This window comes from Somniosus microcephalus, chromosome 10, assembly GCF_052327205.1.
Source record: "Somniosus microcephalus isolate GS21.2 chromosome 10, FLI_Smic_1.0, whole genome shotgun sequence".
NCBI classification, from domain to species: Eukaryota; Metazoa; Chordata; class Chondrichthyes; order Squaliformes; family Somniosidae; genus Somniosus; species Somniosus microcephalus.
Window position 1 is genome coordinate 8,240,652 of NC_140996.1, and position 27,827 is coordinate 8,268,478.

General features: G+C 48.5%; 1 protein-coding gene across 8 annotated transcripts in view; it reads left to right on the plus strand.

The window, feature by feature from the left end:
- nalcn (sodium leak channel, non-selective) overlaps nucleotides 1-27,827 on the plus strand; it is a 315,031-nt gene that overhangs the window by 260,484 nt on the left and 26,720 nt on the right. For 6 of the 8 annotated variants that reach the window (XM_085998388.1, XM_085998389.1, XM_085998390.1 and 3 more), the window contains 8 exons: nucleotides 5,444-5,563; nucleotides 7,755-7,823; nucleotides 8,574-8,722; nucleotides 12,905-12,998; nucleotides 14,572-14,704; nucleotides 17,286-17,401; nucleotides 19,226-19,383; nucleotides 21,687-21,837. In XM_085998388.1, the coding sequence (XP_085854514.1) occupies nucleotides 5,444-5,563; nucleotides 7,755-7,823; nucleotides 8,574-8,722; nucleotides 12,905-12,998; nucleotides 14,572-14,704; nucleotides 17,286-17,401; nucleotides 19,226-19,383; nucleotides 21,687-21,837 (990 nt within the window). Of the gene's footprint in view, nucleotides 1-5,443; nucleotides 5,564-7,754; nucleotides 7,824-8,573; nucleotides 8,723-12,904; nucleotides 12,999-14,571; nucleotides 14,705-17,285; nucleotides 17,402-19,225; nucleotides 19,384-21,686; nucleotides 21,838-27,827 lie in introns of those variants that run through there. The other 2 variants (XM_085998391.1, XR_015079682.1) reach the window with 2 other exon arrangements.

Consider the following 27,827-nt stretch of genomic DNA (forward strand, 5'->3'; position numbering starts at 1 on the left):
TAAAGACTAACATGCCATCAGATTGTAGAATTTAGTTGATTTTCTTTTTGTATGCATTCTCTGTTAAGTCAGAGTTGTGTGCTGCTTGGCATCGAAGCCTATCTAAACCAGGCAGGATTTTTGAGTAAATGTTGAATGTAATTCAGCTCAGTAGTACGTAGGAACAGGAGGAGGCCATTCAGCCCCTCGAGCCTGTTCCGCCATTCAATTAGATCGCGGCTGATCTGTCTCTTAACTCCATCTCCCTGCCTTGTTTCCGTAACCCTTAATACCTTTACCCAACACAAATCTATCGATCTCAGTTTTGAAATTTCCAATTGACCCCCAGCCTCAACAGCTTTTTGGGGGAGAGTGTTCCAGATTTCCACCACCCTTTGTGTGAAGGAGTGCTTCCTGACATCACCCCTGAACGGCCTGGCTCTAATTTTAAGGTTCTGCCCCCTTGTTCTGGACTCCCCCCACCAGAGGGAATAGTTTCTCTCTCTCTACCCGATCAACTCCTTTAATCATCTTAAACACCACCACCCCTTAATCTTCTATACTCCAGGGAATACAAGCCTAGTCTGTGCAACCTGATTAACCCTTTTAGCCCCGGTATCATTCTGTAACACTGAATGTCGAGTTGTTTGAAAGGTTTAGATAGTATCTTTTACCAGCTCTATAAAAGTCCGAGTGGCTGACTTTATTAGCAGACTGTACGTGACTTGACATTTAGAATAAGAAAGGTGGTTAACTCATTTCCATAGTATGACCTACCCTTGACCAGCCTTGATTATCTATTAGATGTGTTTCTAGCCTTGGGAAGGACAGCCTGCATTCTGCTATTTAATAATGAACTCTGGAGAATTAATGGTCAGGTTGTTAATGGAGCCCTGCATTTCATAATTACTTGGCATTCTTTGCTGGATTTGAAAGGAAATGTTGGTAAACGTCACTTTGTTAATTATATTTGATATAATTTCTTAATTATTTCAGATTTGGGTACTCTTTCGCTGATGGTTGCACTTAAATAATTGTTGGGTTCAGAATGTTATTCTATTCTCCCATCCTGCCCTCTGATTTGCACCCCTCCTGTCCTGAAGGTGCAGACTCTAGGGATAGGAGGGTGGACTCGCCAATGCTGCACTCCCAAAGCGGTCACGCTTGACAAGACTGAAGGCCAGAGATAGGCTAGAGTACTGTACAGCCAAAATTTCGACCCATCCTCCCTTTAAATGCGGTTCCCCACTGGGATTGTAGGAGCTGTGGCTCAGTGGGTAGCACTCTCGCCTCTGAGTCAGAAGATTGTGGGTTCAAGTCCCACTCCAGAGACTTGAGCACAAAAATCTAGGCTGACACTCCCAGTGCAGTACTGAGGGAGCGCCGCACTGTTGGAGGTGCCGTCTTTCGGATGAGACGTTAAACCGAGGCCCCGTCTGCCCTCTCAGGTAAAAGATCCCATGGCAATTTTTCGAGTAGTTCTCCCTGATGTCCTGGGGCCAATATTTATCCCTCAACCAACATCACTAAAATAGATTATCTGGTCATTATTGCATTGCTGTTTGTGGGAGCTTGCTGTGCGCAAATTGGCTGCTGTGTTTCCCACATTTTAACAGTGACTACACTTCAAAAGTACTTCATTGGCTGTAAAGCACTTTGGGACATCCTGAGGTCGTGAAAGGCGCTATAGAAATGCAAGTTTTCCTTTTTCAATGAATGAGACTAAAAAATGTCCTTAATTTTTGGCGTCAGACTTGTAATTTCACGGAATGCCCGGTTTTAGCGAGATGAGGTGGGCACTGAACTGTCTGCCGGGAGATGGTTTTCTAACATCATAAGTAACTGAAGCCCGGAGAACAGGTTCAGTGGGGGAGAAATTCGGCTGTTAGCGCCACCGATTAACGCCTAAAGAGGCCGAGAAGTGGGGCGCTAGCCAATTTCCGGGCGGGCGCAGGTCGCCTAGCGCCTCGCCCCATATTGAGCATGCATTTAGTGCCGGTGCTAAGCCCGCTCATGGGCGCAGGCTGATTATGACGTCATTTGAGTGTGCAACGCCTTTTGGGCACCCTGGACCAGAAATTCAGTGGCGCCCCCCTCCATAGCGCCTGGCACTAATAGTGACAGCTTACCTGGAACCTTACCAAGTCGGTCTCGGGCTGGAGGAGCGTTATTTAAAGGGGACTGGTGTGGTTTAAAAGCGGCAGCCATTTTTGGAGCACAACTTCCTCGAGAGCTACAAAGAGTTGCTGAGCTGCACACTGAGAGCCATTTGACCACTGAGCCAGCGCAGGCAGACGATCTTCAGCCTTCTGACCATCACCTTGCTGTTGGTGAGCCTTGACAGCAGGAAACCTTCCTGTGGGCACTTATTATGGGGGCTGCATTGGAGGGGACGCCCTGCTGCTGAATCATCTGGAAAGGGCACTGAGACGCTGGGAGAGGGGGGCCAACAGACGTCGCCACAGCTGACCTTACGCTGGCAGGGTTTTCCGACGGCAGTTTTCCTACATGAACATGCCGGAGGAGCAGTGCGTCAGAAGGCTGTGATTTAGAAAGGAGGTGGTGACTGAGCTGTGCCAGCTGCTTCTGCCAGATCTGCAGCCTCGGATAAGGTGCAGGACATCTCTGTCGGTGGCTGAGACGATGCCTGCTAGGCTGAAATTCTACGCGAGCGGCTCTTCTCCGGCTGCGCGTCAGAGGCTGATCAGAAGTAGCTTCTAGGCCCCTTTCACGGAATGCTTGCTGCCATTCCAAGAACAGGAATGGAACCGGTCTGATACCCCCAAGCCTGTGAAGGGCAAGATGCATGTAAATAGCAGGCATGGCCATTGTAAATGAAGAAAGTGTTTCATTACACAAAATGTGATTCCTTCAAACATGAGAAAGCTATGGCAACAGAAAGCAAAACTAATACACTGACACATAACTGCCTCTCACACCCGGGAGACTGTCCAAAACATAAATCACATTCCGACCATCTTCCTTGGCCTTGATTCCACTGCGCCAACCAAAGCATCCAATGCCCCATCAGTGAGGCGTTCCGCCCTCTGCCTCACCCTTTCCATGTCTTGCTAGGGTGGTGCGCCACAGGTAGGCTCCCACCGCTTTGAAGGCCTACAAGGCAGTGAGTGTGTCTGGTGATGCCGATTGACCTGCCCCTTTAAGCGCTGACCAGCGCCAGTGTGTCTCCGGGAAAGTGATTATTGACAGCACCGTCGCTGCGCCCCGCCGCCGCGAAATTGGGTTGCGCCGCCGGGTTAGCGCCTTAAGAGTAGCGTGCAGCGCCTGATTTAGCGCCGCAATCACCTTTAGGGGCGCTGCAACCCAATATCGCGCTAGGTGGCGCTAAATTGCGCCTGGTGCTAAACTTTGCGCATCGCCAGGACTAGCGCCCCAAACGCGGCTATACCGAATTTCTAGGCCAGTATCTTTAACCAAAACCTTGATAAGAGAAAAATAACACAAAGCACAAGAGTATCCGAAATTTAAAATCAAAATATGTAACATAATTGAAAAGTGTTAAGCTCGGTGCAGTCCTCAAACTGTTGCAATGTTTAAAATGTACATATATGGACTGACTGAGTTTCCAGTGAGGGAATTTCTCTCTCTCTGGAAGTACATAGAAACATAGAAGATAGGAGCAGGAGTAGGCCATTCGGCCCCTCGAGCCTGCTCCGCCATTCAATGCGATCATGGCTGATCATCCAAATTCAGTACCCTGTCCCTGCCTTCTCCCCATATCCCTTGATCCCTTTAGCCTTAAGAAATATATCTAACTCCTTCTTGAATATATTTAATGAATTGGCCTCAACTGCCTTTTGTGGTAGAGAATTCCACAGGTTCACCACTCTCTGGGTGAAGAAATTCCTCCTCATCTCTGTCCTAAATGGCCTACCCCTTATCCTTAGACTGTGACCCCCTGGTTCTGGACTCCCCCGCCATCGGAATTTTATTAGAAATTTAGAGGGACACTGTGCAAGATTTTCCAACCATTTAATGAGTGATTGTAAAATGGTGCACAGCACACTCCCGAATTTCCAACATGTGCTGCTGGCAGGGAAGGATCCCACTTGCAGTGCCAAGGCAGTGTTATTTTTATCGGGAGCGCGGTATATAATTTACGATTGCAGCTCCGGCAAATTAGCAGATCGTGGGCCAACAGTTGTGATCGGAAACTCGTGACCCTGGGTCTCTCCGGGTCCGCGCAGGCAGAGCCCCGCGTATCCCAGGGCCTAGGCGCTCCTGGGATCACGTGGGCCGGGCCCAACCAATAAAAGAAGGGAATCCCCCATTCATACTTTTAACAGGTCTGTATGTAAGAAAATGTCTAAAGTATGAATGGGGATCACTTAAAAAAATACACCAACACATGAAATGCATTTTTTTTTAAACATTACATATTTAAAATTTATTAAAATGCCATTTAATTAAATATTTTAAACAAATTTAATTTTTTGAAAAAAATTTAGATGTTTTATGGGGCTAAAAATAAACTTACCTTTTTGAAGAGTATTTTTGATTTATAAATGAGTGATCAAATTTCATTTTTCTATCTTTTAAAACTCTAATGCTGGTAAAAGCAGGCCTTACGCCAGGTGTTTTACCAGGCGTAAGAATTTGACGGGCATTCAGCGGGCGGAAGCTGGGCAGAAAGCGGAACTCTCCACCCGCGGAGGCCCTTCTCCCGGGCAGGCGGAGGGAATTCTCTACAGATCGCCGGGTTTCAGCGTGTGCACTTCGCGTGCCTCAACCCGGAATTTGCGTGGCCCCTACAGGCGCGTACGCACCTCGTACACACCCGTGGGGGTCGCAAAATACGGCCCCTTGTTTTCAGGGAAGAAACCATGGGGCATGGCAGTGTAGTTTATATGTAAGATAACACACAATTAGTCCGGCCAAGAAAAAAACGAAGAAAGGAATAATGATGAGTAATCACCCTTTCACTACAAACTACAGCAAATACACTCTGGAGTGTAGCAAGATAATAGTCCATTAAAAGAGCTGAGATTATGTCACAAACCGAGAGATAAAAGCTAATACACCTCTCTTTCCTCCTTTAAGACGCTCCTTAAAACCTCCCTCTTTGACCAAGCTTTTGGTCACCTGCCCTAATTTCTCCTTATGTGGCTCGGTGTCAAATTTTTTGTCTTAAAATACTCCTGTGCAGCGCCTTGGGACGTTTTACTACGTTAAAGGCGCTATATAAATACAAGTTGTTGATGGGATGGGATGAAGATAAACACAAGAGGGAGAAAGGAATAGAAGGATATGCTGATGGGGTGAGATGAAGAGGGGTGGGAGGAGGCTCGTGTGGAGCAGAAACACCGGCACGGACCAGTTGGGCCGAATGGCCTGTTTCTGTGCTGTAGACTCTGTGTAAGTTTTGTAAATCGGCTTCTGACCTTAATAATGGACCTTAATGTATATGTGTATTTGAAGTGGATGATGTTTTTGCTTGTTTCAGGTCACTATGAAGATCACTGCCATGTCGCCATCTGGATTCTGGCAGAGTAGGCGGAATCGCTATGACCTGTTAGTGACGTCACTGGGTGTGATATGGGTGGTATTACACTTTGCTTTACTTGTAAGTAATCCAGCAATTCACTGATTCCCATTTTATGCTGTAAATTTAAAGGCGCGGTGTCACTTATTGGCGGAGATTAATTAAGGGCCAGTTCAGTTCCTGAAACAGCCGATTGCTACGGCTATCTCATTAGCTGCCGGGAAGCTTTGCAATGCAGTTTTCTTGCGAATCTGGCAAAAAAGCCCCACCCACCGGGCCGGGGCTTTCTCCTCCTTGACCTCAGCACACACTTGGGGAAACACATCCTGTACGGGGAACGTCGGGTGTGGGACTACGAGAGAGCGGAGAAAGATGAGCATAGTCTTGTGTTTCTAATTTGAATTCTGCGCTTGTGCTCTGCCTCTGGAGCCTGTTTACCTGTTCTCTGTATGGTTTGGTCTGCTTCACATGGAGGATGCACAGAAAGGCAAGGTATCATCTCCTAATCTGTTTCAAGTGAAGAATAACTGAATTCCTCTGAAATTTCTAATGGGGGAGCGCCAGTGGATTGGCCGCTCTCCTCTGGGTAAGGCACAGGCAGGGTACAATTGCTGTTATATCTCATTTCACATGGCGATTTCACAAAAGATATAATGAATACAGTTACACCCAGGGTCCCACTAACTGGAGCAAACAGGAGTGCAGCGTCAGAGAAGGAGAGGATACAGGTGGGTGCTTAACATTGTGAAAGTAATTGCAGGTTGACAAGGCCACAAGCAAAGCAACAAAGCACTGGGCATCTTTTCCAGAGGGATAGAATTGAAAAGCGGAGAAGTTATGTTAAACTTGTATCGAACCTTGGTTAGACCACACTTGGAGCACTGTGCACAGTTCTGGTCTCCACATACCTTGGATAGACCACACTTGGAGCACCGTGCACAGTTCTGGTCTCCACATACCTTGGATAGACCACACTTGGAGCACCGTGCACAGTTCTGGTCTCCACATACCTTGGATAGACCACACTTGGAGCACCGTGCACAGTTCTGGTCTCCACATACCTTGGATAGACCACACTTGGAGCACTGTGCTCAGTTCTGGTCTCCACATACCTTGGATAGACCACACTTGGAGCACTGTGCTCAGTTCTGGTCTCCACATACCTTGGATAGACCACACTTGGAGCACTGTGCACAGTTCTGGTCTCCATATAGAAACATAGAAGATAGGAGCAGGAGTAGGCCATTCGGCCCCTCGAGCCTGCTCCGCCATTTAATAAGATCATGGCTGATCATCCAAATTCAGTACCCTGTCCCTGCTTTCTCCCCATATACCTTGATCCCTTTAGGCTCAAGAAATATATCCAACTCCTTCTTGAATATATTTAATGAATTGGCCTCAACTGCCCTGTGTGGCAGAGAATTCCACAGGTTCACCACTCTCTGGGTGAAGAAATTCCTCCTCAATTCAGTCCTAAATGGCTTACCCCTTATCTTTAGACTGTGACCCCTGGTTCTGGACTCCCCCCGCCATTGGGAACATCCTTCCTGCATCTAGTCTGTCTAGTCCTGTTAGAATTTTATAAGTTTCAATGAGATCCCCTCTCATTCTTCTAAACTCCAGCGAGTATAAGCCCAATCGACCCAATCTCTCCTCATACGTCATTCCTGCCATCCCAGGTATCAGTCTGGTGAATCTTCGCTGCACTCCCTCCATGGCAAGAACATCCTTCCTCAGATAAGGTGACCAAAACTGCACACAATACTCAAGGTGTGGTCTCACCAAGGCCCTGTACAACTGCAGCAAGACATCCTTGTTCCTGTACTCGAATCCTCTCGCTACGAAGGCCAACATACCATTTGCCTTCTTTAACCGCCTGCTGCACCTGCATGCTTACCTTCAGCCATGATCGCATTGAATGGCGGCGCAAGCTCGAGGGGCCGAATGGCCTACTCCTGCTCCTATCTTCTATGTTTTTATAAGGTGATCTTTAAAATTATGAAGGGGTTTGATAGGGTATACGCACCACAGGGAGTGGTTGAGGTGAATGTCAGAGATGCATTTATGGGGATGCTAGATAAACACATGAGGGAGAAAGGAATCGAAGGTTATGCTGATAGGGTGAGATGAAGAGGGGTGGGAGGAGGCTCGTGTGGAGCATAAACACCGGCACGGACCAGATGGGCTGAATGGCCTGTTTCTGTGCTGTAGACTCGATGAGTTTGTAAAAGTTTGCACGAGCTAGTTCAATTTATTTATTGTTAACTTACAGAATGAATACACGTATATGATGGGGGCCTGTGTAATTGTGTTCAGGTTCTTTTCCATTTGTGGAAAGCACGTGAGTACGCACGCAACCTAACTTAGCAGCAACGCATCTCATCAGAGGAAGTGCTGCGTTTGGTGACTGCGATGAAGTCAATGTGCAGCTGCATGCCTTCATCTCCCTGGTGCTGTAACACATGCTGTGTATTGTGTTCCTGTCAATGGTGTCCTGTGCAGAGTGAATAATGGTGTAACACGCTTTATGTCCATTCATTGCATTCATTTGTGTTTTGTTTGTTTGTTTGCTTTCGATGTGTTCTGGTTTCCCTCGAGCACCCACAGCGAGATGTCACGGTGCGGGTTTGATGTGTTCCGTCGTCATTGGTGACCAGGCTGGGCAGGGATTTGATCTCCAAGGAGTTGGGCCATTCCCATTTCAGGTCCATTTCTTAGACAAGTTTAGGTCATCAGAGAGTTTTAAAAAAACTTTAAAAGTAAAACATTTCCTTCCTATTACAGAGAAATGTATCGTAAGAGTTGAATTTACCTTTGCCTATTTATCTCTCGCTCGGAAGTTTTTCTGTATTTAATCCATTAATTGAGTTGGGTAACAAAGCGTTTACATTGCAAAGACTATTCCTCGTAGAATGACTTGCAAAAAGTGTAGAGATTGAAGTTCTGGAGCTTTTAATTTTTAAACAAGTAGAAACTTTTACAAATCTATCTTTACAGTGTTACAAACCAGTTTGGATTGCCTGTAACTTGTGTTTAGCCGGTGCTTTGGTGCAGTCAGGTGAAGTGGAAATGCTTTGCTTTCTGGTTCCAGGTGACCCTGAAGATGTTGTTGCTAACGGTGGTTGTCAGCATGTACAAGAGCTTTTTTATTATCGTGGGGATGTTCCTGCTGCTTATCTGTTACGCTTTTGCTGGCGTCGTTCTGTTTGGAACCGTCAAGTACGGGGAGAACATCAACAGGTTTGTCATTTTTTAAATATTCATTCACAGGATGTGGGCCCGTTCCTAGTTGCCTAGAGAAGGTGGCGGTGAGCCGCCTTCCTGACAAGCTGGGCCATTTCAGAGGGCAGTTAAGACTCCACCATGTTGTTGTGGGTCTGGAGTCGCATATCGGCCAGACCGGGTAAGGGCGGTAGATTTCCTTCCCTAAAGGGACATTAGTGAACCAGGTGGGTTTTTACGACAATCCTGTAGATTCATGGTCACTGATGTAAGAAAACTACTAGGCACTTGGTCTAAGCATTAAACAAAGCTTTAATCAACTGTTTTACAACATGGAGGTCTAGTTGTGTCCTTCACTAGTTCCTGTTAAGAATGTCCTGCGCAAGCTGGGCCCGTGCCTGAGTATTTATACTCTCCCTGGACAGTGCCACCTAGAGGCCGCTCAGTTGATTCACGTCAGTCACCATCACTGATACTGGCTTTTTATTACCAGATTTATTTAACTAACTGGATTTAAATTCCCCAGTTGCCGTGGTGGGATTTGAACTCATGTCTCTGGTTCAGGCCTCTGGATTACTAGTCCAGTAACATAACCGCTGTGCTACCCGTCCTGTAAATGGTGCCCTGAAACGTTCTGATAAATGTCACTTCGGTCTGTAGCAGTGATCATTCTTTGGGCGTGGTGTGCGCTCCGTATAGAGATCGTCGAAGAGATGTCCTGTGAGAACTGGCAAAGCAGCGTGGGGAGGCCATCAGTGGCACCCTGGTCCTTGGCGACAGACAGCAACCCCGTAAACCTGGATGACACCTTGCACCCTCCGCAAACTTCAGCTCATCCAAATCTCTGCTGCCCTGTGTCCTAACTCGCACCAAGTGGCATAGTGGTTAGCACTGTTGCCTCACAGCGCCAGGGACCCGGGTTCAAATCTGGCCTCAGGCGACTGTCTGTGTGGAGTTTGCACATTCTCCCCGTGTTTGCGTGGGTTTCCACCGGGTGCTCCGGTTTCCTCCCACAGTCCAAAGATGTGCAGGTTAGGTTGATTTGGTTGATTTGGCTATGATAAATTGACCCTTAGTGTTAGGGGATTAAATACGTGGGGTTACGGGGATAGGGTGATATGTGTCGGTGCAGGCTCGATGGGCCGAAATGGCCTCTATCTGCACTGTTGATTCTGTGAAGTCCCGTTCACCCATCGCCCCCTGTGCTCACTGCCCCATGTCCTAACTCGCACCAAGCCCCGTTCACCCATCGCCCCCTGTGCTCACTGCCCCGTGTCCTAACTCGCACCCAGTCCCGTTCACCCATCGCCCCCCTGTGCTCGCTGACCTACACTGGCTCCCGGTCCGGCAACGCCTCGATTTTAAAATTCTCATCCTTGTTTCCAATTCCTTCCATGGCCTTGGCCCCTCCCTATCTCTGTAACCTCTTACAGCCCCACAACCCTCCGAGATCTCTGTGCTCCTCCAATTCTGGCCTCTTGCGCATCCCCAATTCCCATCGCTCCACCATTGGTGGCCGTGCCTTCAGCTGCCTGGGCCCCGAGCTCTGGAATTCTCTCCCTAAACCTCTCCGCCTCTCTCTCCTCCTTTAAGACACTGCTTAAAACCCACCTCTTTGGCCTGTCCCAATATCTCCTTCCGTGGCTTGGTGTCAAAGTTTGTTTTATAATCGCTCCTGTGAAGCGCCTTGAGACGTTTTACCTCGTTAAAGGCGCTATATAAATGCAAGATGCTGTTGTTGTTGACCGTGTCAGCCGTGGCTCAGTGGGCAGCACACTCGCCTCGGGGTCAGAAGGTCATGGGTTCAAGACACTCCAGAGACTTGAGCACAAAATCTAGGCCGACACTCCAGTGCAGTACTGAGGGAGTGCCGCACTGTCGGAGGTGCCGTCTTTCGGATGAGACGTTAAACCGAGGCCCCGTCTGCTCTCAGATCCTGTAAAAGATCCGACGGCCACTACTTTGAAGAAGAGCAGGGGAGTTCGCCCCGGTGTCCTGGGGCCAATATTTATCCCTCAACCGAAATCACTAAAACAGATGATCTGGTCATTGTCACATTACTGTTTGTGGGAGCTTGCTGTGCACAAATTGGCTACTGCGTTTCCCACATTACAACAGTGACTACACTTCAAAAAGTACTTCATGGGCTGTAAAGCGCTTTGAGACGTCTGGTGGTCGTGAAAGGCGCTATAGAAATGCAAGTCTTTTCTTTCTTTACAAGGCTCGGTGTCAAAGTTTGTCCGGTAATGCTCCTGTGAAGCGCCTCGGGATGCTTTACCACATTAAAGGCGCTAGATAAATGCAAGTTGTTGTTGACAGTGCCTCACTGCTGCCTCACCGTGAAACCGAAGGTTGTGAATTCCCCCAGCTCTCCTGCAAAGGGCGGCAATCACCTCACTCATGCGTGCCCCGCACCCCCCCCCCCCCCCGCTGCAACCTGACTGATATCACGGAGACCGGCTGTGGCTGCCTGCGATGAGTGTTTACTGCGGTGAGCGTTTACTGCGGTGATTACCTGCAGAGCCGCAGAGAGAGCGGTGCGAGCAGATGGCCGAGACCACAGGACCAGTAGAAGGAATCGTCTTGATTTCTATAGCGCCTTTCACGGCCTCCCTAAAGCGCTTTACAGCCAATGAAGTACTTTATGAAGTGTAGTCACTGTTGTAATGTGGGAAACGCGGCAGCCAATTTGTGCACAGCAAGCTCCCACAAACAGCAATGTGATAATGACCAGATAATCTGATTTTGTTATGTTGGTTGAGGGATAAATATTGGCCCCAGGACACCGGGGATAACTCCCCTGCTCTTCTTCGAAATAGTGGCTGTGGGATCTCTTACATTCACCTGAGGGGGCAGACGGGGCCTCGGTTTAGCATCTCATCCGAAAGACGGCACCTCCGACAGTGCGGAGCTCCCTCAGTACTGCCCCTCCGACAGTGCGGCGCTCCCTCAGTACTGCCCCTCCGACAGTGCGGCGCTCCCTCAGTACTGCCCCTCCGACAGTGCGAAGCTCCCTCAGTACTGCCCCTCCGACAGTGCGGCTCTCCCTCAGTACTGCCCCTCCGACAGTGCGGCGCTCCCTCAGTACTGCCCCTCCGACAGTGCGGAGCTCCCTCAGTACTGCCCCTCCGACAGTGCGGCTCTCCCTCAGTACTGCCCCTCCGACAGTGCGGCGCTCCCTCAGTACTGCCCCTCCGACAGTGCGGCGCTCCCTCAGTACTGCCCATCCGACAGTGCGGCGCTCCCTCAGTACTGCCCCTCTGACAGTGCGGCTCTCCGTCAGTACTGCCCCTCCGACAGTGCGAAGCTCCCTCAGTACTGCCCCTCCGACAGTGCGGCTCTCCCTCAGTACTGCACTGGAGTGTCAGCCAGATTTTGTGCTCAAGTCTCTGGGGTGGGACTTGAACCCACGACCTTCTGACTCAGAGGCGAGAAATTGACAGGTTTGGATCAGCCACCCATTTTACACCCTGTCCGGTTTACTTTCCATCACAGTCACAGTAATTTATTTGGAGACTGGTTTGATGTTTGCAGTAATAGGACAGTTTATAGACATATAAATATATTTCATTGGTATATTTATAATTTATACTAGACAGTGTATGATGCATACACTGACTAGCGGATAACCAAATACAGTAGTAGGAAAGTATTTACAGTAGTGATGATGGAGATATGGTTCACAAGACTACATTTTGCGGAAAAAATAATCATTATTATACACAGAGGTCAGAACTAGGGGTCACAGTCTCAGGATAAGGGGTCGGCCATTTTAAACTGAGATGAGGAGAAATTTCTTCACTCAGATGGCTGTAAATCTTTGGAATTCTCTGCCCCAGAGGGCTGTGGAGGCTCAGTCATTGAGTATATTCAAGGCTGAGATCAATAGATCTTTGGACTCTAGGGGAATCAAGGGATATGGAGATCGGGCGGGAAAGTGGAGTTGAGGTCGAAGATCAGCCATGATCTTTATTGAATGGCGGAGCAGGCTCGAGGGGCCGAATGGCCGACTCCTGCTCCTATCTCTTATGTTCTTATTTTATACAGAGAAATGACCCTTAAGAGCTAACTGCTTAAATTGGGTAGGTTGTGTTGACTACTTTCACGGTTTGATTGCGAGGGGCGATCTATTTCTCAGTTGATCCATTTAATTACTGCCTTGACAGCTATAAAGACCGCTCCTCTTCTTTCCCCATGTAGACATGCAAATTTCTCCTCTGCTGGCAAAGCCATCACAGTCCTATTCCGCATTGTTACAGGGGAAGACTGGAATAAGATTATGCATGACTGTATGGTGAGTACAGTACCCGCGCCTGGCATTGGCCCCCAACAGCCGCACCACTGCCCACAGCCAAGGCAGAGAGCCTGCCCAGGAGCTCCGTCACCTCGCAGCTTTCACAGGACAGATTCACCAGAATGATACCGGGGCTAAAAGGGTTAAATTACGAGGACAGGTTGCACAGAATAGGCTTGTATTCCCTCACGTATAGAAGATTGAGGGGTGAGCTGATCGAGGTGTTTAAGATGATTAAAGGAGTTGATAGGGTAGAGAGAGGGAAACTATTTCCTCTGGTGGAGGGAGTCCAGAACAAGGGGGCAGAACCTTAAAATTAGAGCCAGGCCGTTCAGGGGCGATGTCAGGAAGCACTTCTTCACACAAAGGGTGGTGGAAATCTGGAACTCTTTCCCCCCCCCCCCCCCCCCCCCCAAGCTTTCGGAGCGCTGCTCCTTCATCAGGTGAAGTGGAGAGATGCATAAAGACACAGCTTATATAGTCAGAGAATAATGCCAGATGATTACAGGTAATCTTTCTAACTGCCATTTATCACACCTCATTGTTCTTTGATGTAATGTTTTCCTGACTGACCTGTTTGGACACCATTCACACCTTTGATTGCTGTGATTATCTCTCTGCCGAGGTGTGATAAATGGCAGTTGGAAAGATTACCTGTAATTATCTGGCATTATTCTCTGACTATATAAGCTGTGTCTATAGGCATCTCTCCACTTCACCTGACGAAGGAGCAGCGCTCCAAAAGCTTGTGATTTCAAATAAAGCTGTTGGACTATAACCTGGTGTTGTGTGACTTCTTACATTTGTCCACCCCAGTCCAACACCGGCATCTCCACACCATGACCTTATTGAATGGTGGAGCAGGCTCGAGGGGCCGAATGGCCGACTCCTGCTCCTTTTTTCTGATGTTCTTATTGCGATAGGGCCGGTGGTGCACGTCACTCAGGGTCGCCAACTCTGGTTGGACATATTCCTGGTGGTTTCATCACATGATCTCCCACCTCCAATAATTTTTATAACTGATTAAAAAAAAGTGTTAAAACAAAATGGGCGAAAGGCACAATTTTTTTAAATGCCCCTTGTGCTCTTTCTCCCCGGGCTTTGCTGGCAGCAGTGTCCGAGTGATTAACTTTTAATTCCTGGAGACTCCAGGGTAATCCTGGAGGGCTGGCAACCCCAGCAGAGTAATCCCATCTAGGGCATCAATTTTTTTTAAATTCGTTCCTGGGATGCAACGGTCACTGGCAAGGCCAGCATTTATTGCCCATCCCTAGTTGCCCTCGAGCAGGTGGTGGTGAGCCGCCTTCTTGAACCACTGCAGTCCGTGTGGTGAAGGTGCTCCCACAGTGCTGTTAGGGAGGGAGTTCCAGGATTTTGACCCAGCGACGATGAAGGATCGGCGATATACTTCTAAGTCAGGGTGGTGTGTGACTCGGAGGGGAACTTGGAGGTGGTGGTGTTCCCATGCACCTGCTGCCCTTGTCCTTCTAGGTGGAAGAGGTCGCGGGTTTGGGAGGTGCTGCCGAAGAAGCCTTGGCGAATTCTTACAGGTCTTCTTGTATCTCTTGTACAGGTTCAACCACCTTTCTGTACTCCTGACGATGAGAATTACTGGGAGACAGACTGCGGGAACTATGCAGGGGCACTGATGTATTTCTGTTCATTTTATGTCATCATTGCGTATATAATGTTAAATCTACTTGTTGGTAAGTAGGCCTGCTTTTATCTTTCAAACCAGGAGGAAATAGTTTGGTGAAATATAATGGCCCAGAATTTTGCTGGAGTGGGGAATCTTGCGGTGTGGCACGTTAGTTAGACTTCTTCCCTCGCACTTCAGCTCAAATATAATTTGCTCTGTAACTTGCTGGGAGTGCGAGCTACTAACAGCGCAGCGAGGGCAACAGGGCATCTGGGACCTCGGTGAACGACGGGACCAACAGTCTATCTCCTTAACCCATGAGATTTAAGGACTGAGAAAGAAACAGAGGAAGGACGGAGAAGGAAATCGGGTGAATTAGAGTCAAATCGGGTAGAGAAAGAGAAATAAAGAGAGGGAAAGAAAGATTAGATTAAGGGAGAAGGAGAAAAAGAGACAAAGAAAAAGTAAGAAAAAATTTATTTAAAATTTCAAATGTTAAAAATCTCTAAATAATTTACTACCTGTTAGAATGAGACTCCACGGTATAAATTATTCCCTTTCTGGGCCGGAGTGTTTGCGTGGCATTTGAGGAACATAAAACTGGCTCATCCCCAAATTGAATTAATCACCGCGGCGAGTTCCTGCCAATCGTGCCCGTTTGCGGGCCTTCGATGAGGCTCTTAAAATTAAGCTGTTTATTTTAGGTGCAAAGACACTAATAGGCCCTTTTTAAAAGCTTTTAAATATTTAAAATATATTTAATTTACCAAGAAACTGATTAATGTGCACCGAGGAAATGGTTCAGTACAGTTTTTTTTTAAAGTAATTTTCAATTATTTGATGTCCGGTTACTCACGAGTGAGGGACTGGACAACTCTGATTTAAAATGTTTATTTTTGGTGATAAACCCATTTTCAGCCGTGTTAATCAAACTGCCCCAGGTCACCGCTCTTAAACACATCAGGGAGCACTGTTTAATGCAAAATAAACTATTCTGTTCGCAAAGGTTGCGCAGGTCCGGGGAGGATTTCGCGTTTGTGATTACGCACGTGAGTTTACGCGGAAACGTGACCCGTAACTTCACTCCGGGAAAACTAGCGCAATTTGCTCCCGGATTGCGGAAACTCTACCCCCCTGTTATTCTTTCTACCGAAGACTGGTAAGAACAAAAAAAAAATGGTCAGCGGTTGTTTTGAGCACAGACTGATTGCTGACGTGAGTTAACAAAAAGCATTTGCGTTTTACGCGCATTATCTTTGCTCACACTATCACTAATGATGATCAACATTTACCACTGTAGGGTTTGGCAGAGGAGTCAAGTAAATAGGATCAATTACAGAACCTTTATGTAGGGCCCATCTAGGCAAGTACTTACCATTCATGGTACTTCTTACATACGGAGTTTTCTTTCTACGAGCAGTGGTTGGTTGACAATTTTGTTAGAAATATTCACCAGAGGAGATCTTCACTCATTCGTTTGTGAGAGCACTACCCATTGTGACCACTGGATTCATGTTGTTGCTGTTGCTTGTTAATTATTCACGTGATTTGATATCAAACAAAACTATCTAACTCCATATGCAATTCACTTACGTGGAGAGACTGGAGAAGCTGGGGTTGTTCTCTAGAGCAGAGAAGGTTAAGGGGAGATTTAATTGAGGCGTTCAAAATCATGAAGTGTTTTGATAGAGTAAATGAGGAGAAATTGTTTCCAGTGGCAAAAGGGTCAATAATCAGAGGATACAGATATAAGGGGATTGGCAAAAGAACCAGAGGGGAGATGAGGAGATGTATTTTTCAACACAGCGAGTTGTTGTGATCTGGAATGCGCTGCCTGAAAGGGCGGTGGAAGCAGATTCAATAATAACTTTCAAAAGAGAATTGGATAAATACTTCAAGGGGAGAATTATGTAGGGCTATAGGAAAAGAGCAAGGGGGAGTGGGATTTATTGGCGAGCTCTTTCAAAGAGCCGGCACAGGCATGATGGGCCGAATTACCTCCTTTTGTGCTGTATCATTCTATGATTCTATGAAATATTTTTGACCCCAGAAAGCAGAAAATTCTGGAAATACAGAGCAGGTCCATCAGTATCTGTAAATGGAAACCACAGGTTAATGTTTCTGGTGTAGCCCCGTCATCAGTACTGGAAACTGTGGGGGTTAAGCACGGCCCTTTTTAAAAAATTAATTCACGGGATGTGGGCGTCGCTGGCAAGGCCGGCATTTATTGCCCATCCCTAATTGCCCTTGAGAAGGTGGTGGTGAGCCGCCTTCTTGAACCACTGCAGTCCGTGTGGTGAAGGTACTCCCACAGTGTGTTCAGGAGGGAGTTCCAGGATTTTGACCCAGCGACGATGAAGGAACGGCGATATATTTCCAAGTCAGGATGATGTGTGACTTGGAGGGGAATTTGGAGATGGTGGTGTTCCCACGCGCCTGCTGCCCTTGTCCTTCTAGGCGGAAGAGGTCGCGGGTTTGGGAGGTGCTGCCGAAGAAGCCTTGGCGAGTTGCTGCAGTGCATCTTGTCGATGGTGCACATGAGGACCATATGCCATAAAAGGAGCGTGTTTATCTTCCCGGTTTAGTTCTGACCAAGATCCTTTTTTGAAGACATTGAATAATGAATCTTTTTCACTTCTTTCCACCAGCTATCATTGTAGAAAATTTCTCATTGTTTTATTCCACCGAAGAGGATCAGCTCCTGAGTTACAATGATCTTCGCCATTTTCAAATCATTTGGAACATGGTTGATGACAAAAGGGAGGTAGGTGGCCTGTGGGTTCAATTATTTACAACATCTGAAATCTTTCTGGGCTTATCGTTCCATTTTTTAATTTTGAGTGTAAATATTATTTTATTTCCTCCTCTCCCTCCTTAACCACCTCAATAGAAAGTCTCTGATTCACAGTGGGGTACGGTAGCATCGTGGTTATGTTACTGGGCTAGTAATCCAGGGGCCTGCACTAATGATCCAGAGACGTGAGTTCAAATTCCACCACGGCAGCTGAGGAATCTAAATTCAGTTAATTAAATAAATCTGGAATAAAAAGCTAGTATCAGTGATGGTGACCATGAAACTACCGGATTGTCGTAAAAACCCATCTGGTTCACTAATGGCGTTTAGGGAAGGAAATCTGCTGCCTTTACCCGGTCTGGCCTATATGTGACTCCAGGCCCACAGCAATGTGGTTGACTCTTAACTGCCCTCTGAAAAGGCGGCTCACCACCACCCTCTCAAGGGCAATTAGGGATGGGCAATAAATGCCTTGCCAGCATGCCCACGTCCCGTGAATGAATAATGAAAAAAAAACCTCAGTCAGACATGAGGGCAGAATGGTCTTGCCTTGCCAATGTCCATTTCTGGTGCTATTGCAGACCAGCCAACATTGAGAATCGGGTGTTAAGGGGCCATCCACCTTCTAAAAGCAGTGACTAGTGACACTGTATCTGAACTCGGGAGTGTTGGTGCTGTCTGCCCCGCACTTGAAACATTCACCTTTAACATTCACCTAAAATGGACACTCGCTTAAATCAGCCAAAATGCGATGATCATTTTCCATTTGCATTAATGGCTGATCTTCTACCTCATCCCCGCTTTCCTGCACTATCCCCATATCCCTTGATTCCCTTAATATTTAAAAATCTATCGATCAACGGTTTGAAGTAGCCAGATCGATACTAAATCAGGAGGTTTTTCTTTGTCTTAGCCTTGTGGCTTCTGACTACCATAAAAGGGGGCCTTTTTGAAACCTTGCTGATGGCGGTGTCCAAAGTCGTGACGTTTTTCTGTTCTATTTCTGACTACTTTTATCAACAGGCAAAAGCCTATAGTATGCGGTTACCCTTGCCTGTGTCTTTGTCACCACCAGACTCCACTCCTCCAACGCTCTCCTGGCCGGTCCACCAACTTCCAACCCTCTGTAAACTTGAGCTTATCCAACACTCAGCTGCCTGTTCTCTGCTCGTTGATCTACACTGGCTCCCGGTCCGGCAACGCCTCAATTTAAAAAATCTCATCCTCGTGTTCAAATCCCTCCATGGCCTCGGGCCTCTCCCTATCTCTGTAATCTCCTCCAGCCCTACAACCCTCCGAGATCTCTGCGTTCCTCCAATTCTGGCCTCTTGCGCATCCATTGACGGCCGTGCCTTCAGCTACCTAGGCCCTAAGCTCTGGAATTCCCTCCCTAAACCCCTCTACACCTCTCTCCTCCTTTAAGACGCACCTTAAAACCGACCTCTTTGACCAAGCTTTTGGTCACCTGCTCTAATATCTCCTTCTGTGGCTCGGTCAAATTTTGTCTGATAACAGATCGGAACATTTGCAGGGCTGTGGGGAAAGAGTAGGGGGGAGTGGGGCTAATTGGAGAGCTCTTTCAAAGAGCTGGCACAGGCACGATGGGCCGAATGGCCTCCTTCTGTGCTGTAAGATTCTATGATTCTATAACACACCTGTGAACCGCCTTGGGACGTTTTACTACGCTATCTAAATGCAAGCTGTTGTTGTTTTATGAATGGCTGGGTTTTTTATTCCATTAGTCGACATGTCCAAAGTTCGAAGTGGCCAAGCTAACACTGTACCTTACACCAGGGAGCTATCCCGACCTCCCGGGTCAGGTTCTTGCTGCGTCTGCTGCGCGGGAGGCTGGAAGTTGACTTGGAGAAGGACAAGCTGCTTTTCAAGCACATGTGTTATGAGATGGAGCGGCTACACAACGGTGGAGATATCACATTTCACGACGTACTGAGGTATAAGAATAGTTTTGCTTTCTTCCTAAGGCGCAGTCCTATTGTCTGGTAATAATTTCAATCTCTTCAACTAGAAAGACTGAACAGGCGGGGGCTCTTTTCTCTAGAAAAGAGAAGGCTGAGGGGTGACCCGATAGAGGTCTTTAAGATTATGAATGGGTTCGATAGGGTAGACACAGAGAAGATGTTTCCACTTGTGGGGGAGACCAGAACTAGGGGCCGTAAATATAAGATAATCACTAATAAATCCAATAGGGAATTCAGGAGAAACGTCTTTACCCAGAGAGTGGTGAGAATGAGGAACTCGCTACCACAGGGAGTGGTTGAGGTGAAGAGCATAGTAAAATCATTTATATTATTATTTAATAATTTTCCAGCAATCATATTACCGTGATGCTAATTTTAAATCTGGGGCAAAAAAACTGCATACAATAACGTGCTTCTCTTGCCTGCAACAATCCAACTTTCCAGATGAGTTAGCATGCAGGTTCAGCAAGTACTCAAAAAGGCAAATGGAATGTTGGCCTTTATTTCAAGGGGGTTGGAGTATAAAAGTAGGGAAGTCCTGCTACAACTGTACAGGGTGTTGGTGAGACCACACCTGGAGTACTGCGTACAGTTTTGGTCTCCTTATTTAAGGAGGGATATACTTGCATTGGAGGCAGTTCAGAGACGATTCACTCGGTTGATTCCTGAGATGAAGGGGTTGACTTATGAGGAAAGGTTGAGCAGGTTGGGCCTATACTCATTGGAATTTAGAAGAATGAGAGGTGATCTTATTGAAACATATAAGATACTGAGGGGGCTCGACAAGGTAGATGCAGAGAGGATGTTTCCCCTCGTGGGGAAATCTGGAGCTAGGGGGCATAGTCTCAGAATAAAGGGTCGCCCTTTTAGAACTGAGATGAGGAGGAATTTCTTCTCTCAGAGGGTCGTAAATCTGTGGAATTCTCTGCCCCAGAGAGCCGTGGAGGCTGGGTCATTAAATACAGTTAAAGTGGAGATAGACAGATTTTTGCAAGATAAGGGAGTGAAGGGTTATGGGGAGTGGGTGGGGAAGTGGCTTTGAGCCCAAGATCAGCCATGATCTTATTGAATGGCAGAGCAGGCTCGAGGGGCCAAGTGGCCTATTCCTGCTCCTATTTCTTATGTTCTTATGAGTACAGGAACTAGTGGCGAGACTGGAGAAGCTGGGATTGTTCTCCTTAGAGCAGAGAAGGTTAAAGGGAGATTTGATAGAGGTGTTCAAAAATCATGTCGGGTTTTGTTAGAGTAAGTAAGCAGAAACTGTTTCCAGTGGCAGGAGGGTCGGTAACCAGAGGACACAGATTGAAGGTAATTGACAAAAAATCCAGAGGGGAGATGAGGAGATTTTCTTTACGCAGCGAGTTGTTGTGATCTGGAATGCGCTGCCTGAAAGGGCGGTGGAAGCAGATTCAATAGTAACTTTCAAAAGGAAATTGGATAAATACTTGAAAAGGAAAAATTTTCAGGGCTATGAGGAAAGAGCAGGGGGAGTGGGACTAATTGGAGAGAATCTTTCAAAGAGCCGGCACAGGCATGATGGGCCGAATGGCCTCTTTCTGAGCTGTATCATTCTATGAAGTGCCATGAATCTGAGATCATGACGATATTGAAACTGTGAATGTGTGACATTAAATTCCAGTGCTCCAAAACTGGAAGCACTAAATTTAAAAATATATTTTTAACATTGTGCTTCTATCTTCCTTTCATATGATCTCGGAACATAGGAACAGGAGGAGGCCATTCAGCCCCTCGAGCCTGCTCCGCAATTCAATTAGTTCATCGCTGATCTGTATCTTAACTCCATCTACCCGCCTTGGTTCTGTAACCCTTAATACCCTTACCCAACAAAACTCTATCAATCTCAATTTTGAAATTTTCAATTGACCCCCAGCCTCAACAGCTTTTTGGCGGGAGAGAGTTCCAGATTTCCACCACCCTTTGTGTGAAGAAGTGCTTCCTGACATCACCCCTGAACGGCCTGGCTCTAATTTTAAGGTTCTGCCCCCTTGTTCTGGACTCCCCCCCACCAGAGGAAATAGTTTCTCTCTCTCGACCCCATCAACTCCTTTAATCATCTTAAACACCTCGATTAGATCACCCCTTAATCTTCTATACTCAAGGGAATACAAGCCCAGTCTGTGCAACCTGTCGTGATTTAACCCTTTGTTCTGCTCCATATAAAACATGATATGAGACAACTAAAGTAATTTTCTAGCAGATTTGCTCATTTTTCATTTATATTTATAATAAACCAAGATTCTTTACCCCTTGGTCAGCATGCTTTCATACAGATCAGTGGACATCAGAAAAAGCCTTCAACTCGAAGAACTGCTAGCAAGAGAACAGCTTGAATACACTATAGAAGAAGAGGTGGCTAAACAAACAATACGAATGTGGCTGAAAAAATGTTTGAAACGCATTAGAGCAGTAAGTAACTTCAAAAAACGGTGTCTACACCTTCTGTCAGCAGAGGGAAATCAGTGTACAAAAAGCAGCATCATTTTGCATAGAACTTTGGTTAGACCACACTTGGAGCGCTGTGCACAGTCCTGGTCCCCATATACCGTGGTTAGACCACACTGGGAGCACTGCGCACAGTCCTGGTCTCCATATACCTTGATTAGACCACACTTGGAGCACTGTGCACAGTCCTGGTCCCCATATACCTTGGTTAGACCACACTTGGAGCACTGTGCACAGTTCTGGTCTCCATATACCTTGGTTAGACCACACTTGGAGCACTGCGCACAGTCCTGGTCTCCATATACCTTGGTTAGACCGCACTTGGAGCACTGCGCACAGTCCTGGTCTCCATATACCTTGGTTAGACCACACTGGGAGCACTGTGCACAGTTCTGGTCTTCATATTACAAAAAGGATGTAGAGGCACGGGAGAATATGTAAAAAAGATTTCCAAGGATGATACCAGAATTGAGAGGTTATCACCATCAGGAAAGTCTGAACAGGCGGGGGCTCGTTTCTCTAGAAAAGGGAAGGCTGAGGGGTGACCTGATAGAGGGTGATGCGCCATCAATTACTCATAAAAGACTCAGAGTTAGAAGAGTAACTAAAGGCTTTTATTAACAACAGAATGGAGGTCTGCCTCGCGTGGTCGACCAGTCCAGGATACAAAGGGCTGGGGAGCAGTCACCTTTATACTAGGACTTGTGGGAGGAGTCAGCCGAGGCATGTCCAGGCATGTACACAGTGGAATACAAACAGTGGTTTACCACATTCACCCCTTGTTTAAAATTGAGTCCAGCGGGGTGAAGTGTATTAAAAGTTAGTGTATTGGAGTCTCTCCGGAGGTCTTGTCTGCCGCTGTGATCGGCGTGGCGACGGCAGGGGTAGTGGAGCTTCCGGCGTCGAGTCCTGCGTGGGCTGTGGCACAGGCGTGTCGTCCTCGTAGATGTCGAGCGGGTCGCGGGGCCCAGGCCTGCCGTCTGCTGGGGCTGGATATCGGATCGTGGGGGGGGGGGTGGTAGTGGGTAGTGGGTTACTGCGGCCCCCGAGGGTGCAAGGTCTCTTATGGAGACTGTGTCCTCCCGCCCGTCCGGGTATGCGATGTAAGCATACTGGGGGTTGGCGTGGAGGAGGTCGACCCTCTCGACCAGGGGGTCCGTTTTATGGGTCCTCACGTGTCTTCTCAGTAGGACCGGCCCTGGGGACGTCAGCCATGGCGGTAGCGATGTGGACTTCCTTGGGAAGACAAACATTTTCTCATGAGGGGTGGCGTTAGTGGCAGTGCAGAGCAGTGACCGAATAGAGTGGAGCGCATCGGGGAGCACATCCTGCCAGCGGGAGGTTGGAAGGCCCCTAGACTTTAAGGCTAGCAGGGCGGCCTTCCAAACTGTCGCATTTTCTCTTTCCACCTGTCCGTTCCCCCGGGGGTTGTAACTGGTGGTCCTGCTTGTGGCAATACCCCTAGTTAGCAGGTACTGACGGAGTTCGTCGCTCATAAACGATGAGCCCCGGTCGCTATGGATATAGCTGGGGAAGCCGAACAGGGTGAAGAGGTTGTTCAGACATTTAATGACCGTGGCACTGGTCATGTCCGGGCAGGGGAAGGCAAACGGGAAACGGGAGTACTCATCAATAATATTGAGGAAGTACACATTGCGGTCGGAGGAGGGAAGAGGCCCTTTAAAATCAACGCTCAGGCGCTCGAAGGGGCGAGTGGCTTTTATTAGGTGGGCCCTGTCTGGTCTATAAAAGTGCGGTTTGCACTCAGCGCAGACTTGGCAGTTCCTGGTCATGGTCCTGACCTCCTCAATAGAGTAAGGCAGGTTGCGGGCCTTGATGAAGTGGAAGAACCTGGTGACCCCCGGGTGGCAGAGGTCATTGTGGAGGGCCCGCAGTCTATCGATCTGCGCGCTGGCGCAGGTGCCACGCGATAGCGCATCTGGGGGTTCATTTAGCTTCCCGGGCCGGTACAAGATCCCGTAGTTGTAGGTGGAAAGTTCGATTCTCCACCTCAAGATCTTGTCATTTTTGATTTTGCCCCTCTGCTTGTTGTTAAACATAAAAGCAACTGAACGCTGGTCAGTGAGCAGGGTAAATCGTTTTCCGGCCAGGTAGTGCCTCCAATGACGCACAGCCTCCACAATCGCCTGGGCCTCCTTCTCAACAGCGGAGTGTCTGGTCTCCGGGCCTTGGAGGGTTCGTGAAAAGAAGGCCACGGGTCTCCCCGCCTGATTGAGGGTAGCGGCCAGGGCAAAGTCGGACGCGTCGCTTTCCACCTGGAAGGGGATGGATTCGTCCACTGCGTGCATGGTGGCTTTGGCAATGTCCTCCTTGATACGGTGGAAGGCTAAGCGGGCCTCTGCCGTCAAGGGAAAAGAGGTGGACTTGATCAGCGGATGGGCCTTGTCCGCATAGTAGGGGACCCACTGGGCATAATAGGAGAAAAACCCTAGGCACCTCTTCAGGGCCTTGAGGCAGTGGGGCAGTGGAAGTTCCATAAGGGGACGCATCCGGTCGGGGTCGGGGCCGATGACTCCGTGTTCCACAACACAGCCAAGGATGGCGAGGCGGTTTGTGCGGAATATGCACTTCTCCTTGTTATATGTCAGGTTTAGGAGTTGGGCGGTGCGGAGGAATTTTTCGAGGTTTGCGTCATGGTCCTGCAAGTCACGGCCGCAGATGGTCACATTGTCCAGATATGGGAAAGTGGCCTGCAACGCATTTTGATCTACCATCCGGTCCATCTCCCTTTGGAAGACGGAGACCCCGTTGGTGACGCCAAAGGGAACCCTAAGGAAGTGATAGAGGCGGCCGTTTGCCTCAAAGGCAGTGTACTGGCGGTCCTCAGGGCGGATGGGGAGCTGGTGGTACGCTGATTTCAGGTCAATGGTTGAGAAGACGCGGTACTGCGCGATCTGGTTGACCATATCAGCTATACGGGGGAGTGGGTAGGCGTCCAGCAGGGTGTAGTGATTTATTGTCTGGCTGTAGTCGATGACCAGGCGCTGCTTCTCGCCGGTCCTAACGACCACAACCTGGGCTCGCCAGGGGCTGGTGCTGCCCTCAATAATCCCTTCTTTCAGGAGCCGCTCCACTTCGGTTTTAATGAAAACCCTGTCCCCGGCACTGTATCGCCTGCTCTTTGTGGCGATGGGCTTACAGTCGGGGGTGAGGTTAGCAAACAGTGGTGGGGGGGGGTGACTCTGAGTGTGGAGAGATTGCACCTGGTGCGCGGCGGGCAATTTGGAAGCTGCTGGCTGCGGACTGTGAGTGGGGGTAGGGGTCCACCGTACGCCATCGTAACACTTTTAAGGTGGCATTGAAAATCTAACCCCAGCAGGACGGCAGCGCAGAGGTCAGGCAGGACCAGAAGTTTAAAATGATCGTACATGGTCCCGTCTACTACGAGTGTCACCACGCAGTAGCCGCCGATGTCCGCCGACTGGGACTCGGAGGCCATAGAAATCCGCTGTTGCGCAGGCAGGACTGGGAGAGAGCAACGCCACACTGTGTCGGGGTGGATGAAGCTCTCCGTGCTCCCAGAGTCAAAAAGGCAGATTGTATCGTGACCATTTACCTTAATGTCCATTGTGGAACTGGCCAGTTGGTGCGGTCTCGCTTGGTCCAGTGTAACGGATGCCAGCGTAGGGGTCAGTGTGTCGCTGCGGGTATCAGATGAGGCGGTGTCGGGGGCCTGCTGCGTCCCGGCTGTCGTCCAAGATGGCGGCGTCCATGATCCCCATGTGGCTGGAGGCGTCCAAAATGGCTGCTGTACCGGTGATTTGCACATGGCCGGGGAGGTCCAAGATGGCGGCCCGCATGGCCCACACGCGGCGCTGCTGGGGTTCGGGGTGGCTTTGGCCCTGCAGACGCTAGCGTAGTGTCCCTTCTTCCCGCAGCCCGAGCAGATCGCGTTTTTCGCCGGGCAGCGCGCTCTGGGGTGTTTTGCCTGGCCACAGAAGTAGCATTTCTGGCCTTGGGGCACTGCTGTCTGGCCTTGGGACACTGCTGCAGTAGTTGGGCCGTTGTTGGGGTGTGGCTGGGGTGGCACGGCGCTATGAGGCGGTCCTACCGTGTCCCAGGCTGTCATTCCCCGCGGCGTCCACGGTGCAGAGGAGTAGGCATCCATGCCCTGGTAGGCTGCATCCAACGATAGTGCGAGTTCAGAGGCCTTGTTGAGGTCGAGGTTACTCTGCTCCAACAGTCGCTGTCGGGTGTAATTGGATCTGTGGCCCGCTACAAAAGCGTCCCGGATAAGTTCCTCTGTGTACACGGCGGCCTTTACATCCTTACAACCACAGGCCCGGCCAAGCACAGACAGTGCCTGAAGGTATTCCACGGTCGATTCCCCAGGTTGTTGTTTACGACTCCCCAGGAGGTGCCTGGCGTACACTTCATTCACTGGGCGCGTGTACTGGTCCTTGAGGAGCTTGATGGCGTCCGCGTACGAGGTCGCGTCTTGGATGACCGAGTACACTCGGTGGTTCACTTTGGAGGTCAGGACATCCAGTTTGTCCTCGTCCGATTTGATTGCTTCGGAGGCGGTCAGGAATTTTTCGAAACACTTAAGCCAGTGAGTAAACTTGGTGGATGAGTCCGCCTCCCGATGATCTAAGTCCAGGCATGCTGGTGTGAGGATCTTCTCCATTATAAAAATGTTGTTAATAAAATTGATGCGCTATCAATTACTCATAAAAGACTGAGAGTTAGAAGAGTAACTAAAGGCTTTTATTAACAACAGAATGGAGGTCTGCCTCGCGTGGTCGACCGGTCCAGGATACCAAGGGCTGGGGAGCAGTCACCTTTATACTAGGACCTGTGGGAGGAGTCAGCCGAGGCATGTCCAGGCATGTACACAGTGGAATACAAACAGGACAAACAGGAATACAAACAGTGGTTTACCACAGAGGGCTTTAAAATTATGAAGGGGTGTGATAGGGTAGACATAGAGAAGATGTTTCCACTTGTGGGAGAGACTAAAACTAGGGACCATAAATATAAGATAGTCACTAATAAATCCAATAGGGAATTCAGGAGAAACTTCTCTACCCAGAGAGTGGTGAGAATGTGGAACTCGCTACCACAGGGAGTGGTTGAGGTGAATAGCAGAGATACATTTAAAGAGAAGCTCGATAAACACATGAGGGAGAAAGGAATAGAAGGATATGCTGATAGGGTGAGATGAGGAGGGGAGGGAGGAGGCTCGTGTGGAGCAGAAACACCGGCATGGACCAGTTGGGCCGAATGGCCTGTTTCTGTGCTGTACATTCAATGTCATTCGTGTATATGGCTCAGTAAAGCAATAGCTTTCTTTAAGTATAGGGCGGCAGGGGAGTGGAACTAATTGGACAATTCTTTCAAAGAGCCGGCACAGGCACGATGGGCCGAATGGCCTCCTATTAAAAGAAAGACTTACATTTATATAGTGCCTTCCACCACCTCAGGATGTCTCAAAGTGCTTTGAAGCCAATGAAGTACTTTTTGAAGTGTAGTCACTGTTGTAATGTGGGAAACGCAGCAGCCAATTTGCGCTCAGCAAGCTCCCACAAACAGTAATGGTGATGATAACTAGATCATCTGCTTTTGTTATGTTGGTTGAGGGATAAATATTGGCCCCAGGGCACTGGGGGAGAACTCCCCCCCTGCTCTTTTTCGAAATAGTGCCATGGGATCTTTTACGCTCACCTGAGAGAGCAGACGGGGCCTCGTTTTAACGTCTCATCTGAACGACGGCACCTCCGACAGTGCAGCACTCCCTCAGTACTGCACTGGGAGTGTCAGGTTAGATTTATGTGCTCAAGTCTCTGGACTGGGACTTGAACCCACGACCTTCTGACTCAGAGGTGAGGGTGCTGCCCACTGAGCCACAGCGGACAAAAATGGAACGTACAGCACAGAAACTGGCCATTTGGCCCAACCAGTCTGTATTGGTGTTTAGACTCCACACGAATCTC